The sequence below is a fragment of the Cimex lectularius genome, unplaced genomic scaffold (genome assembly GCF_000648675.2).
Source record: "Cimex lectularius strain Harlan isolate CLEC.00 unplaced genomic scaffold, Clec_2.1 scaffold330, whole genome shotgun sequence".
Lineage (NCBI taxonomy): Eukaryota > Metazoa > Arthropoda > Insecta > Hemiptera > Cimicidae > Cimex > Cimex lectularius.
Window position 1 is genome coordinate 138,723 of NW_019394173.1, and position 16,405 is coordinate 155,127.

The following is a 16,405-nucleotide window of genomic DNA, read 5'->3' on the forward strand; positions in this document are numbered from 1 at the left end:
TCATTTTCTACGCATTTTTCCCAACGAGTGACCCAAATTTTTTATGCCTTTAAAATGAAACAAAATCTGAAAACGCTTTTTGGACTTGGACATCATTTTCAGAAATTTTTCCTTTGACGAAGTTGCCTAAATTCCTAAACAGGTTAGAGACAACTCTGGAGAATAAGGTGGATGCTGAAGAACTTCGTAGCCAAGCTCTTTCAATTTGTTTACAGTATGTTTTGAAACATGAGGCCTGGTATTGTCGTGCAGGAGTATAGGACTTTTCTTATTATGTTGTTGGTTGTTTTTTGAGTACATTTTTATGCATTTCGCCAATTTCCTTGCAGCACTATGTAGAGGTAATGGTTTCACCTCAAGGCAAAAACTACTTGGTACATCATACGGTCACTATCAATTTTTTGGGTGTAAATTTGGTTTTGGCATTTGTCCTGGTCTTTCGTCGGTGTTTAACCACTGCCCTGACCGACGCTGATTGTCATTGCGATCCATTTTTCATCGCAAGTGATTATTCTTTCAAGAAAAGGCTCGATTTTTTTACTGCCTAGCAAGGAAACGCATGTCTCAAGGCGCTTTAACTGCTCAGTGAGCTCACGATAGATGCAAAGATCAATCTTTTTGACTTTTCCTTTACTTAATTGTCTTGACACGGTAGCTGCACTTGCACTTAGTTGTGCTGCGAGCCCTATGAATGTTTGATAGTGGTTTTCTTCCACCTGAAGCTTAAGGACATCTTTGTCAATTAAAGTTAGAAGTTTCCGTGGGGCTCGGTTTTCCAGTTCGGTATTCTCTTCCGAAAACTTACGAAACCATCGGCGAATGGTCTCTTCCCCAAACGCCTTACTGATGTTCATTGCAGCCTCATCTGCCGAGTTTAAACTCTGTCAAGGAACATTACACGAAAATCGCGTGTTTCCATGTTCATACTTGGAGGTATATTAAAAGTGGGTAATGGATTTGGGACTCATCATTCTATAAGACTCAGAATCGCCAGAAACAGGCCGGACGTATCCGAATGCACTGAAAAAAGACCCCTTCGGGTATGACTCAGTTAATTCCACCGTCTGGCATGCCCTCAACCTGGTCAAATGAGAAAAACCTTAACGCTCTTATTGACGAAACCTTGGAATCTCGGTCAACTTCATCTTCAAATTCGTCTTTCAAAGCTAAAGACCTCGCCAAGAAAATCAACATTCAACAACATTACCCCTGTCCAACGTCCAAAGCGTGGAATAACGTGAGTGATGTAACCACTTTCGGAACGGAGGTTTTGCCAAAACTGATAAAGAGCTGGAGAAGGAGGATAATAGCCGCCTTATTGAGACGCCTTATTGAGAGTTACTGTGAGGAACTACGAGGATTGGATGGATATCGACAATCGTCAAACCTCTGAAGCGTATTCTGAGGACCAAATCTGCCAGTCCGTCATGAACGAAACCAGCAGCAACGATGACGAGGAGGAGACCGAGTCGAAGTTCCACCTTCAAACTCAGAGGTTCTAAGAGCTCTAGGGGTGTTAAGGAGAGCTGTCCACGGGACCATTCCAAAAGCACTACGATTTGGGGACGTATATTGAAATGATGGAAAATAACAAAAAACAAACAAAAGTAAAAAATTTCTTTAAACAAGGGAAGTTAGTGCCCGAGTGGATCGAAGTCACGATAGCTCAAGTGGTAGAGTAGCGGCGTATCAAGCCGAACGTCGTATGTTCGAATCCCGCTCTTGACACTGACTTTTTTATCTCAACTAAAAACCTTAAATAATTGAATGATATTGGTCAAGCGAGCCACGAAAAATAGTGAATTTCTTTAAACCTTAATCTTAAATTTTGAATTGTGTATGTACGTATTTGTAGACTTACCTCAATTTTATAGGTGAATGACACGCTATGTCTATACTTAAAAAAAAAAAATAGTTCCTACTCACAGTAAGTTGTTTTCCAACGATCCTATTTGTAGACTTACCTCAATTTTATAGGTGAATGACACGCTATGTCTATACTTAAAAAAAAAGATAGTTCCTACTCACAGTAAGTTGTTTTCCAACGATCCGGATTTCGAGCCCTTGGCTCATCATCAGGTAGAAGGATTTCTACAACCCGATGATGAGCTAAGGGCTCGAAATCCGGATCGTTAGAAAACAACTTACTGTGAGTAGAAACTATCTTTTTTTAAAAAGAATTCAACACCGCACTCACTCCATCATTTCTACACTATGTCTGTATGTACTGACAGGGAAAATACATACGCTTTAAAATCTTGTTTCCTTCGCCTATAAAGTTCATCCGCTTATAAGACTCACTTTTTGCTGGTCCCAAAGTGAGTCTTATAAGCGGAGTCCACTGTATCAGCAATTGGAAGTAAACAACAGAAAACTGCTATATACTCTCTGAATTTCTGAAACTATAAAATCGGATATTTCATGAGAAACAACCCAATAGTACTTACGAAGTTTCATTTATGTCTTAGACGTGTTATTGCTTTTGTTGTCATCAATGGGCGTGTTTTTATGTTTGTTAAATCACGTTTATAGTACATATGAAACTATACAAAAAGTTATGGGTGGATTCATGGAAGGTTTTCTGTGTCTTACCCTAGATATTTTGTTTGGTTCTTTTTTAATATTTAGCAAGCTAGTAAGCTTCATCATTCGTCGTTGATAGTTGATAAACTATAAGGTTTATTAGTAGAGCTTTGGTATGGTCATTTTTAACGGTTGTGCCTTCTTTTTCTTACGACCTTTGAAAAATTGATCGTGAGGAATGGTTTAAAGTTAAGAAAACCGACCTTTAAGAAACTCCAAGGTTGCCGTTTGAATATCGTTACAATTTAGATCGATTTGCGGATCGTTGACAGTTGTAAATTTTGAAATCGAAGGTCAAAAAATTTTCCCTTTTGGTTTTCCACCGCGCCTGACCGGGATTTTTTTAAAAACTAGGATGAGCCCCCTCTCGCGGACGCCCCCACCGGCCCGCCCAGGCCGTGGGCCAGTCGACGCGAGAGCCGTCCTAGTGCTACCTCGTCCTCTTCACTCTGTGCCTCTGTGTCCGACCCGGCCCACTGTTTTCTGTGCTTCCGCAGTGCTTCGCCGTGCTTCCCCGCCTCCCGGAACCGGAGGAGACACGACTGTTCCGCTCCTGTGATGAGCCGGGAGTGATGATGGGGCTAAAATGCCTGTATCATCTCAACCCTGCCTCTACTGTCAAGGTACTGATTTCACCCTGTTCATTTGCCACCGGTTTTTGTAATATTTTGAACACCTCTTCCTTGTCACCCTTTGTCAAAATTGTAAAAAAAAATCTACTAATATTATCCATGTTGTCTCTCGGGTGTATCCTATCTATGGCATTTCGGTCACGCTCGTTTCCGACCGACAAAGAGACCCATACCGTGATTGAGGGCTGAATAGAGCGTTGATCTTTCTTCTTTCGTTTCGCATGTTCGACAAAAGGGGCCGACCCCTAGAAACGCACAAGTTAAAGGAGTAGACTGCGATTTGATCACACGGAGATCCATCACCTCTTATATGACTAATCACGTATTAAGTTTAATATCGATTGTACCTCATTTTCTTGACATTTGTTGGCCTGTTGCATCGGGGAAATTCCGTCGCGATCCAACGTCTGATCTATCAACGCGACGCTTCGCTGATTGCACATAAGCCGAGAGATAAACTTCATATAAAATTGCTGCTTTGCTGATATGATAACACTTGGACCCCTCCGTTGATAACGCTGGGAGATAAAAGTTTGGATTTTTCATCGGAAAACCGTGCAAAACTCATACACACGACTATCGATGAGTCTCTCTCTTTCTTTCTTTCGTTCTGTCTCTTTCATTCTCTCTCTCTCAGTGTATATAGCAGTATACTCTGGTTTCCTTTTTCAATGTTCTTATGGCTTTCTTTTCTCTCTTTCTCCCTCAATTTCTCTCTCTCTCTCTCTCTCTCTATATATATATATATATATATATATATATATATCTTTCACTCAGCGTACCTCTATATAGCGTCATATTCCGGTTTCCTTTTTCAATGTTCTTATGGCTTTCTTTTCTCTCTTTCTCCCTCAATTTCTCTCTCTCTCTCTCTCTCTCTCTCTCTCTCTCTGAAAGTGTATCTGTATATAGTTCTCAATTTTTGTTTTGTTTTGCAATGCTCCGCAGAAATCTTTAATTCTTTTAATTCTCTCTCTTTCTCTCTCTCTCTCTCTCTCTCTCTCTCTCTCTCTCTCTCTCACACACACCCCTCACTCAATCACTCTCATTGTCAATGCATCTGTATATAGTTCTCAATTTTTGTTTTGTTTTGCAATGCTCTTTATTTCTTTCAATTATTCCCTCTCTCTCCTTCTCCCTCCCTCATCTCGTTCGTTCTATCCCTATTTTTCTTTATTACTACTATTCTATTTTTTATCTTTGAATGATCTCTTATATTTTCACATTTTTTTAAAAAACTTTTGTTAACACTTTTCACCGAAAGAAATGAGAATTGGCCACTGATGTAACAGAGGATATGTTCGTCTGCATGAAACTGGCAGAAGATGACCTCTGTCAAGAAGCTTTTCGTTAAAATTTTCATTAGTACTTAATAAAGTCCAAGCACGCGATATCTAAATTTGATTTACTAGCTTGTTGCTCTTTTTATTTCGCTCTCGGACATAGCATAGAGTTAGAGATGGCTAAATGCCAAATTGAACTTAAAAGCATCAACCGTCATAATGATACTACATTAGTAAATCCATAATGGGTTTGGTTGTTAGTAAAAGTCTTAGTTTTGAAAATTCTTAGCTCAGGTTAGGTTTTGCGCCGTTCAATACCATCCGTACTTTAATCGGCAATGTTGATGTTGACACGTTGTTATGGCGATTGTTGGGTGCACGTGCACGTTCGACTTGTCTGGACCTTCCGGTCACCGGCTGCGATGCCACCTCTTTGGTAAGCCGTGAACCGGGGACGGAGATAAACCACGGCCCCCGGGCCGTTGATCCCTGGGGGCCCGAAATGGGCCAATTTTGCCATTTGGCTCCTCCCGTTGGCGCAATTCGACGCCCATTTATTGTGCCGTTGTGAAGGCCGTGATTATCTTTGATAAAGATTATTGGAAAAGGGCCAAACGTTTGCCGAAAACCCTTTTCATCATACGGCAAAATAGAAACAAAACGATTAACAGCAGGCTAACATAATCCAACGAGTCGCCAAAACTCGTGAGATTAGCTGTTACCCACGCGGAATGCGGATACAGAAGTCCTCTCTTGATGCTGACCAATGCAATACTCCCCAAGGTGTTCTCTTGCAGGTGGGCATTGTTTCATTTTTCGGTTTATTCGAAAAACTGTTTTACATATTATTACCTTTAATGCATTTAAATACGTTTCTGTATCGGAAAAAAACTATCTGCGCCCCTGGACAATCATTGCTTTTTGGTTTTGATTATATGCAAGTATACATGCTGTGTTGAACGAATGTGATTAATCGGTATTCGATATTGATAAACCTTTCCGAAACAGAACCCGATTTATTTACACACAGGAACTGCTGGAAAAAAGGTATGACACGTTCCATGTACGAAACGATGGTACTGGATTATCACTGTGCGCCGGTTTTCAGATAAAACTTTTTAATAGCTTATACTTATTTATACCGATGCTTGGCCTAAAGTGTCTAAATCTTAGTGTAATGTCGGAACAAGAAAAGATTAAAACAAAGAATTGTTAGTACAATGATGGAATTAATATAGCCACACAATGTACAGTACACAACACAGGTCATGGGCTAAGCGCAAACTGTGTCCTGGTGGTTGTTGTGAATTAAGGGATGTAGAAAGGGTTGTTTTGTTTTTCAAAACAAGGTTGTTTAATTGTACAATGACCTCGAAATTCACGTGTCTAAGCCGGTTGGTAGATTGCCCAGTGATGCCAAAGCAGAGATGGCTAGTTGGTTTGTCATTTGACTAATGACATCAAAATTAGCATGTCGGTACATATCCCAATGATGTCACAGTGCCTGTCTTAACTTGTCGATCTTTTCTCCAATGATATAAAATTAGGTCTAAGCTGGTCAGACAATCGTTCAGTGAAGTCACGTAGGCCTGGTTAAGTGGTTTGACAATTCCGTGTCTAATACGGGGGATACATATGATGTCACTGTGGGCGTGGCTAATTGTTTAATTATTTCAAAATGGGCGTGGCTAATGGTTTAATTACTTCAAAATGGGCGTGGCTAATTGTTCAATTACTTCAAAATGGGCGTGGTTAATTGTTTAATTACTTCAAAATGGGCGTGGCTAAACGCGTTGAACACAGAAGGAAAAAAATTTATTACGAGAATTTCTAAATATCACGTGCTTCAAAAATTCCACGTCCGACTATTTTACAGCCCTTCATATGTTAAAAATTGTCCGTTTTTTGACGTGTTTTCGGGACAAACAGATTGAAAATACTTTTTCATTTATTATCGGTACCAAGGGGTATGCCGGGTTTTGAAGATAAAATCACAAGTGGCAAATGCGAGAGACTGACGCCCTAATGACTAGGCCATCGATGGTCCTTATGTTTTCTGGTTTATAGAACAGAATGTCGAAAATTGTCCATATTCGTTTAAAGTCTTTTGAAAGCTGGGTCGCAATTGTGATATATGACCAGGGATGCTTTTTATGTTTGAAAGGACGGAGGGAGGCAAATAATAGTTTGTCAATTTTTCGAGTTGTACAAGAAGCTCGTTTAAATCAAGAAGGCGTCTTGTACACCAAAAAGTTCAACGGCATCGTAAAATCGGGGGCTTAACGCGACGGGACAATCTCATCCCGGGGCGGTATAAATAGAGGAATGACATTCTCAGGCCGGGCTAGCATTTGTTTTGTCCACATGTTCAAATTCCAAAGAATTAGGACAACAGAAGGATCAAAGGGATCATTAGAGCCTAACAATTAATTACTTGAAAATTATTGTGTGCGTGTGCTTATGAGTGTGTTGTTGGTATTATTGTTAAAACGGATTTGGTTTTGTAAAAGTAATTTGTCAGCTTGCGATTAAGGAATGGCGAAGTTGCGATTGGGTCAGGCATGATGATGTCAATTTCTATTATCCGACGGTCCAAGCATTTGCATAATTGCTTATCTTAAGTCGTCAGAAGGTCGCTGAATCTTTACGCAAAACTGTTCCTGCCGGGATCGGTGAGTCGTGCATTGTCGAACAGGATGAACATGAAAGAAGTACGCTACATAGTAAGCCAAAGTACTAAGGTTTGGGAAGTAAGTGGGAGAAATTTGGCGAGTCGTCAAAAAACGGAACCGCCGCCGCCACCATCATCGACGGCGGTATGAAAGACAACAGAAAGGCTTTAACTGGCCAAATTATTTTGATACATGACTGGCGCCTCTTGTTTACTTTTTCTTTTTTAATTAGTAATATTATTTTTAAAGTTGGTGACTCAAGCGAAAACCTTGCGTGCCTCGTCGAAACGTTTTGATGGGGGCGGAGATTTATCGATAGCGTTTCAAGATAAAACAGATTATTTATCTTTTAAGTGTTGCTTAGCTACTAGAGTCTTTACCTGGCTTTACCTTCAACAGTGTTATCTCTACATCATTCAACTTTGTTGAACAGTCTCATTTCAGATTGAACAATAAAGTCAATTCGTTTTGAACCATCACAGGGTCTCCTCAGTCATTCATTTCACTCGCAGATCAAAACCCATCATCAATTCAGTAAAGTCAATACTTGTTGGGTGTTGTAAAATGACGTCCAATTGGTGTTACATAACCTATTCTTTTGTCTAATAATGCTAAACTGGTCTTTTGCTCTATGACTGCCTAGGATGCAAAGATGCATAAATTATATACGTCAAAATGAACGCGATTGTTTGTAGGTTCAATTATGACTAGTGGCGTAAGGAGATAGTTAATTCATTAAAGTGAGCTAGCATAAGCATTAGTCAACAAATCATCAAAAGTTCAACATTGTTTTCGATCCGGTCGTTTTTTTATTAGCCGCCCTATTAGTAGGCGGTGGTGAAGCTGATATCAATGATACTGAAAGAACCTTGGTTAAACTGGAAACAATGAAGTCAATGTGGGCGTGGTTTAAAACGTTCAAATGGCAAATAGGCGTGGTTAAATGTAATATTTTTTAAATATTTATTGTCGTTTAATTTCTTCTTAGTGATGAAATGAAAATATTCTAATTTAAAACACACGGGTAGATGAAAAATGAAAAATTTAATTTAAAAAAAAGAAAACATCAGTTTTGTGTATGAACATAAAACGTTATAAAACAAACTTAGCAATCTTTAATAGGGTGTATTACCTCCTTTTGCTCTTATTACACTCTCTACAACTTCTCAGCATGCTCATACTGAAGCTTTTAACCAATTCTTTAGACCATCCCGAATCTCGACTACCGTAACTTTCAGCTCAGCTAAGGAGCAGGAGGGTTATTTCTTCGTTTTACCCAACGCTGAGCTCGTCCCAAAAGTACTCAATGGGGTTTAAATCAAGAATATTGGCCGGGCGTCTTACGAGTAAATGTTGGCATAAAGGTAATGCATAACACTGGTGGCGACAGTTGGCCTTGCATAAACAAAAATCGTTCGCCAATAAAGGGGCCAAATGGCAGAACAAATTCTCCATGAATTTCTGTCCTGTAGATTTCTGCATTGCAACTATCTTTTTGCGTCCAAAGAAATTCCACACCACACTACAGTTGAACTACTCCCGAACGACCTTCTTCCGGCAATGTCGCGTTGACTGTAGAGCTCTACAGCTGCTCGATAAACTCGAAAACGTCCACCTGGTGGATGAAGAGAAAACTGGGACTGAAAACATAATATCCCTTCATTACTGTTTCCGCCCAATGTCGGTTTCCCTTGCAAACTCTAAGCGATCCCGACGATGCTCTCTGGTAAGCTCGTTGCTGTCCTTCTGGTATATAGACTTCTGCCAGTTTACTTCTTACTGTCTCAGCGCTAACGGACAGATCCCGCACAGTTGAAGTCTCTGAGACGTTCCGGAAGCAATGTCTCTCTCTCAATGGAGATTTAATCTAACGTACGAATCTAGGGAATGAAATTGTAGCGGCGACAGTCAATGACCTGATACTTCTAAGAAGAAGGATTGAGTCTATTGCACTGAATTTAGGAAGGTACAATAAGCCAGAAGGCTGCAGTGCTTGGGAGCACAAACCCCGCCCCCTAGTATCCTTATTACCATACCATATGTCTCAGAGTGTGAAATCAAATAAATCGGTCGTCAGCTGTTTTCTTTGCTCTTGGGTGTCCCTATCCTGGTCTCCGAGTATACACTATGCATTCTCCTGATACCACTGAATACACGACAACCGTTTTTTTAGGAAAACTAAAACCCTTGCAGCGTAACACTGATTTCTTCCAACCTGGAGTGTAATGCACGGGTCATTATGGACGTTTTTATAATCCTTTTGTTATTTGCCTCAAATAAAGGCATTTTTAAAGGATTCAGCGCCCTTGTTGACGATTTAAATCATGGAGATTTTAAATTAAATGAATTAAGCAGTTTTGCCTCACTATCGGCAAAAACAAATACTTTGCGTCTAATCATTTTTAAATAGTTAAAAAAATATTGTCAAATTAAAAAACAAATATCATAGTGCGCCACTTTTTTATGGAGCAGTGTATATTTATCAATATATTTATCGTCACGGATGGTAGATAATATTTGGCCGAAAACTCGCAAGGTTTCCCATTAGTGTGAGTGTTGTTTATTGTCGTATTCATGTCGTGTATGATCGATTTAGGCCGAATATTAAATAATTAAATATAAATTGCGATTAATTTGGAAGAGAGTATGTGTGCAACATTGTCGTCTGGGTGGTTATATTTAACGATAATTGCCTCTGTTGCTTTGCGTTTCGCAATTTCTTCATTACTCGGTTGCAAACGAGCCGCGACGTCTGCCTCCCCGTGTGAAGACGAATTTAACCCCATAGCTGGTTTTTTTGACTTGGGGCGAGAAAAAATAAACACGGACTGCGGTGGTTCGAACCATTCCCATAGAGAAACCGAATTGTGGGGGACGACGTGTTGCTCGGCTCGAAGACCGCTTTTGTTGGCCCCGGTTCAATTAATCGGAATGATAAATCGAAAACAGCTGGCCCGGCGACAGAGCTTTCTCGTCTATTTTCCCTGCTATGTCGTCGCCGGCCTTTTGTCTTTTATCTTTAGTACGTCCGACACGAATATAAACTGAAACAATTGTGATCTGGAGTCGCTTCTTCGCAGGGAAGTTTTGATTTTTTGTCGTCTATCCTCGATTTTCTTGAAAATTTAACCCTTATACGAGAGGTGTAAATAAACTGGCGAGGCTTAATGAGAACCAACTTCCAAATTTAAAGAAATGACCGAAAAAACCCGGTCTCGAATCTTAAAAATAATATTTGACTAATTAAATATGGTGGTGAATCACGCCGGTGAAGCCGGTTATTTTTGGCTTCATCTTGGCCGTCGGAAGCGGTGAAGTTTCTGTCCAGGAAATAGGGGAAAAAAGCAAATCGTGAAGGGAGAGGAATTTACTTAAATTATAAAGCCAAACGAAATAGTTTGTCAGATTTTATTTTTCCTTTAGGATATTGCCCTGGAAGAAATATACAACCTTTTGTTGCGCTGGTGCAAAAATAATGCAAGTTTTGAAAAACCAGTCAAAACTATTTTTAATTTTTATATTCACTAATTTCGTGGTCCGCTTGACCAATTAATTACAATTAATTAAGGTTTTTAGTTGAGGTAAAAAAGTCAATGGCACGAGCAGGATTCAAACCCACGATCTTCGACTAGATACGCCGCTGCTCTACCACTTGAGCTATCATGACCTCGATCCACTCGGACACCAACTTCCCATCTCACCCCCCCCCCATTTGGAAAATTCAAAAGGTCAATTTTGAAATCCTTTGATATTCTATCTCAAACTGCAACAAGTGAAAGCAGCGATACACTGCGCGCTTGTTCAAAGAAAAGAATAGCGGTTAGGCTTAAAACACGCTTGCTTCAGAACAACCCCGAAATTTGTAATTACTTTTAAATATGTAATATAACTAAGGTTATTTAAAATCGGTGCAAGGTTTAAGACTCATCGCCAGTTTGTGAATAGTTATTCTAATATTTTCATAATTTAATTTAAAAAAGCAAAATTAGCGACAGTCAATTATGCAAATGTTTACCTTTACAATGTGACAAATTCAATTAATTAATGTTTTTTAGTTGAGATAAAAAAGTCATTATCACGAGCGGGATTCGAACCCACGACCTTCAGCTTGATACGCTGCTGCTCTACCACTTGAGCTATCGTGACCTCGATCCACTCGGACATCAACTTCCTAACTTAACCCCACCCTTTGAATTTTCCCTCCTTTCAAAAAGGATTTTTCAAAATTTCTTTGATTCAAAACTCAAAAGGTGGGGTAAAGATGGGAAATTGGTGTCCGAGAGGATCGAGGTCACGATAGCTCAAGTGGTAGAGTAGCGGCGTATCAAGCCGAAGGTCGTGGGTTCGAATCCCGCTCGTGACACTGACTTTTTTATCTAAACTAAAAAATTTAATTAATTGAATGATATTAATTAGTCAAGCGGACCACGAAAACTAGCCAATTTAATGTGACAAATTTTGTAATGAACCGGATGATTGTGTATGAATTTTTATAAATTATGCGTAAATGATGAGCACAGGAAATCCTCAAGCGTACATTTTTCTTCCATACATTTTTTTATATTGGTACAACGAATCGAGGAGAAATGGCCCACAAACGGGACGCATTAATTACCAAGTCCGGAGAACAGGTTTAATTAATTATCCAATCATTTATAATTAGCGTGTAAAGTCAGACAAAAACGCAAGGTAAATAATTATTCGGACAGCCGTACTTATCTTTTAAGCTAAACTAATTAAAGAACAACAAGGGAAAAAAACAGAATACTTGATCGATTTTAACATATTATCCCGTATTAACCGCATGATTGAACTTATTGAACCTTGTATGAAAAGGTTTTTAGTTGAGATAAAAATTGGTCAAGCGGATCACGAAAACTAGTGACTTGTATGAATTTTTTTTCGTTTTTTGTTAGGCCTTGGTTGAGATGAAAAAGTTAGTTTACAAGCGGGATTCGAACTCACGACCTTCGGCTCAATACATCGTTACTATAACCACTTGTCATGATAGCTCAATGTAACAGTTGGACAATACCAGGACATAAAACTGCCAAAGACAGATGCGAAACGTACCTTAAACAAACACTGGTTAGTGGAGTGGCGCAACTGGTACAACAGTGAAACAGCGGGAAACTTTTATAAATCGCTACATCCAGTATTGCGCTCCATCCCATGGTTTGCAACATCCAAATTCGGATTCAAAAAATTTTATTCTTCAATGTTTCGGATACGCACCAGCCACTACATTTGCGGGGCTTATTTGCACAAAATAAATCGTAGAGCGTCCCCAAACTGTGCCACCTGTGATCAACCAGAAACTATCAAGCATTTGATTTTAGAGTGTCTAGAATACGAGTCTACCTGAATAGACTTCCTTGAAAATCTGTCCAACATAAAAGAAATCAACAAACCGGTCAGCTGGGAGAGCCTACTTGCTCTTAACAGAGTGGACGTATACCAGGCCATATATTTTTTCTTACAAAATATTGGCATCAACGGTAAACGTGAAATCGTTAAGGTAGAGGTCGGTTCAATCCCCTTGGGGTTCAGCCCGGATGCGGAGCTGTCTTCGGGTCGGGCTCTCTAAACGCGCTGGGCATTTAGTCCCCGGGATGTGGACTTATTCATAGGACAATATTTTGTAAATGGTTTTTATCCACATCCTCCTGAACACCCGTTTTATGAAGAACAGCAGCCTTTTAAATTGTGTAAAACTGTGGACGAGAGCCTCCCCGGGGATGGCTTGCTGCGGCCGGCGGAGATCCCCTCTTCGTAGGACGGCTATTAGCTTCCCAAGCGTTTGATCTGTATTTATTCTGTAGTATTTATTGTAGTTAGTTGATAGTTAATTATTGCATCTGTTACTTGTTATTTATTTATTAGTTTGTGTCTTCAAATTGTTAGTTTTGTCAAAATGTAATTTTTTATTTGGTAGGTCTGCACCTTTATTTATTCATGTTGTTGTTATCCTTTGCTGTTGTTGTTTTCGCACCGAAATTTTTTATTCTTAGTACTTATTGTGTCGATCAATCTTTATTGCTCTCGTTACTTGTTATTTATTTATTGCTTTATGAATTTCTAGTCATGCTAAAAAATGGAATTCATAGGTCCGTACTCTTGCTGAATGTTCCAAAACAAAGACCTTACATAAAAAAAATAATAATTGATTGAAATAAGTAATTTGTGACAATTAGACCACTAAACATAAATAGACTTTTATGAATTTTTTTTTCGTTCAAGGTGTTAAGGTTAGATAGGCATCATCACGATGAAAAATAGATAAACTGATATTATTTATAAAAGTCTTAATAAAAGTCAATAGGTCAATAATTCAATATTGTCATAATAGGCGTGATTAAACTGGTTCTATGACGTCGTAGTTTGCTTTTTTCCAGTGATGTCAAAATAATCTGAATCGGTCAAATCGTCCAATGGCTTGATTGATCCGGTATGATAATTACTCAACGATGTTAAACTGATCTGGGTCCACCTGGTTGGTACGTCCTTTGAAATCACAGTGGTTGAAGGTACGATCATCATTTGCCCATTTTACTAAAAATAGACTTGGTTCAAATGGGCGTGATTAACAATGACTGGTGAATACAATGACAAAAGTTCCAAGACTCGAAAATAAGTCAATTACTGAGGTCTGTGTTTAGCTGTTCGATCAAATGTTCATTGAGGTCATTGTGCGAAAACTATCTTGTTTAATCAGTTGCCCAATGACATCAACTGGTCGTGGCTAAACCATGGTCACGCCGGTCGAATGATATCGACCAACGTAACCACGCCTGCACTGACAAACAATCTAGTTTTGGTCTTATGATTAAAAACTACTGATCAGAGGTAGAGAACCATAGTCCTAATAAATAGAGTTGAGAATTTCATATATTGTATGAGGTTTTTTTTTGATATTTTTTTCAAATACGTGGTCATTATTTCATTATAATCAGGAACTTGCTCTAATAAAATGAAAGTTATCGTCCAAAAATCAGAATTGTTTAATTATCGTGACTAAGTCGTAAAACCATTATAAATCAACTTTAATGGGGGGTACTGAGAAATGGTTGATTTTAATCTTCAGGCTACCGTATCTTCATTAAGTCGTTCATACTTCACGTAAGACCATGTGCTAATTGGTCAATTCTACATTGAAATAAAGTGCGCTGACTATGCTGTTTGGTCAAATAGTCCAATAGGCCTAAGCTGGTCGCCATTGGCCCAACGACTATAAAGTCGGTCTGGCCAAGTGCATTTGACAATTCTCTAGTGTGAGCTTGGCTTTTTCCTCTTCTTTCTTTCTTACCATATTAAATACAATTATTTGTGCCTAATTTTTAGTTGATTTCTTTCAAATGACCCTCTTGCTGCAGTTATGCCATGGTACCATATGAATTAGACATAAGTTAAGGGGTCTTTTGCGATCGTACATGGCACATGGCGTCTTTTATTTCTGCTTACCGGTGGTTGGTGCGTAGTAAGTGGAAAAACTCCCGGATCCCGAAGGACCAAGACGAGTTTCTTCCCCCACTTGACCCTTCCGAAGGGGGTCGACTTTGGGAACTGAAACGAGTTCTGCCCGAACCTATTGACGTACTCCCGTAGAAAGAATAGGTCGTTTAATCACCCTCGAATGTTGGGGGGGGGGGGTATTGTATCGTAGACCGACAACCGCATTGAGTCCCAGGACCTTACCCAATCCCCACTCGACTTGCGCTTCAGAGTGCTTGTCACACACTGTAGGATATACCCCCTGCATCAGAGGATTGGGAATATGATTGTGGGATTGATAAGGCCCTGAAAAAATAAAAGGAATATGTTTTTTAGCTGTTGGCAAGATACACAAGAGCTTTCAGCGATCGGATCGCCAACCCTTACGCCAATGTGAATCAGACATTTCCTTATTTACTCGTAGCATTGAAAATGAGGTTCTTTTTCGTCCGCATTAGCTCATGGCCTTATCGGACGTTTTATTTCTCAAGGTGAGAGACGACGCACGCTTATATGCGTTACACTCGCAAATTCGGTGTAGAAGACGTCCCTTCGTCCTAGACGAACTACCATCATGCTTGCCACTTCCGAGGGGGATGGTCGACCGTGTGCCGCATAGCAAACTTGTATCTGTCCGGCATTTCAGTCATGCTCTCCTAGACAGAGAAAGCAACCCTGTCTCCCCAGGGTGGAGAGGCCCCTCTAGCGTCAGGACTTACGGATAATGTTCCGGCCACGGTTTTATTTCATGTGGAATCGCTAACCCTCCTTAGAGGAATTATGTCTTTGGTAGAGGAAGCTGATGACAGCACCCCCGAACCAACAGGCCCACTGTAAGAACCTGCCAGAGGTCTCACCACTAAGTCCTTCACCCATGTTGCGCACTATTGGGCTTGGAACTCTGCACTCTCCCCTGTCTTTGTGATCTGGTACCCTGACCCGTCTGTGTTACTGATCGAGCATCCGCCGCCCGCCTGCTTATTTAAAGCCAACCCTCGAATACAGCTTGTGCTTTACAGAGTTTGCCACGCTCTCAAGGCACCATTATTTTGTGGACTGGAAACTCCCCATTGCTCAAAGGGCTAGGAGAGGTCTTAGGAAAAATGTCGTGGATTGTGAAAAGGAAATGCTCACCTTTTCAGGTTACACCCCTCGTTCTGGGCACAATGTACCACCCTTTGGCACCGTGATCCCCGAAGTATTGAGGTACAGTCCCTCTAGGTGGATGAAAGAGATTAATCGTTCAAAAGCCGAATAAGTCGAACGCCCGCCAGACAACCCAAGCTCGAGGGAAAAATCCGAGATTGTGTACCTGTCATACATACATCCAGGATTAAAAACTGTTCATTCTCAAACACTTTTCCACGTGGATGTATTCAGGGGGAGAGGTAGCCAGTCTCTCCCTTGATACTCGGGCAACCGTGTCCCCAGGGCTTTCTCAAGCTCACCCTTTCGGTTTGCGCCCGCTCCACCCCAGAAGTCCACCCCGCCATGGTTTGTATTTGCTACAACTTCACTGAATGAATAGGTTGCGATCCTCTTTTAAGTTCGATCTCAGAAGAGGCCTTAACGGTGGCTAGCACGAGATAGCAAGAGGTTGCGGGAAGGGAGAGGTTATAAGAGGCACCCTGAGAATCAGACAGTTAAAAATTTATGTTTTACATAATTAAAAGTTCACGCAGTTTAGTATTATTATTTTTTAATGAAAAGGACTTTGCATTCGCCGAGCGGTTTAATAATTAAT

At 40.1% G+C, this 16,405-nt stretch overlaps 1 protein-coding gene across 2 annotated transcripts in view; it reads left to right on the top strand.

The window, feature by feature from the left end:
* Window positions 1–16,405, top strand: part of LOC106663170 (MKL/myocardin-like protein 2) — a 104,547-nt gene that overhangs the window by 42,258 nt on the left and 45,884 nt on the right. Inside the window, exon 1 of one of the 2 annotated variants that reach the window (XM_014387797.2) lies at window positions 2,975–3,206. The exons of the other annotated variant lie outside the window; for it this stretch is intronic. Within the exon in view, the coding sequence (XP_014243283.1) occupies window positions 3,170–3,206 (37 nt within the window). The 5' untranslated portion in view covers window positions 2,975–3,169. Of the gene's footprint in view, window positions 1–2,974; window positions 3,207–16,405 lie in introns of those variants that run through there. 2 annotated transcript variants of the gene reach the window in all.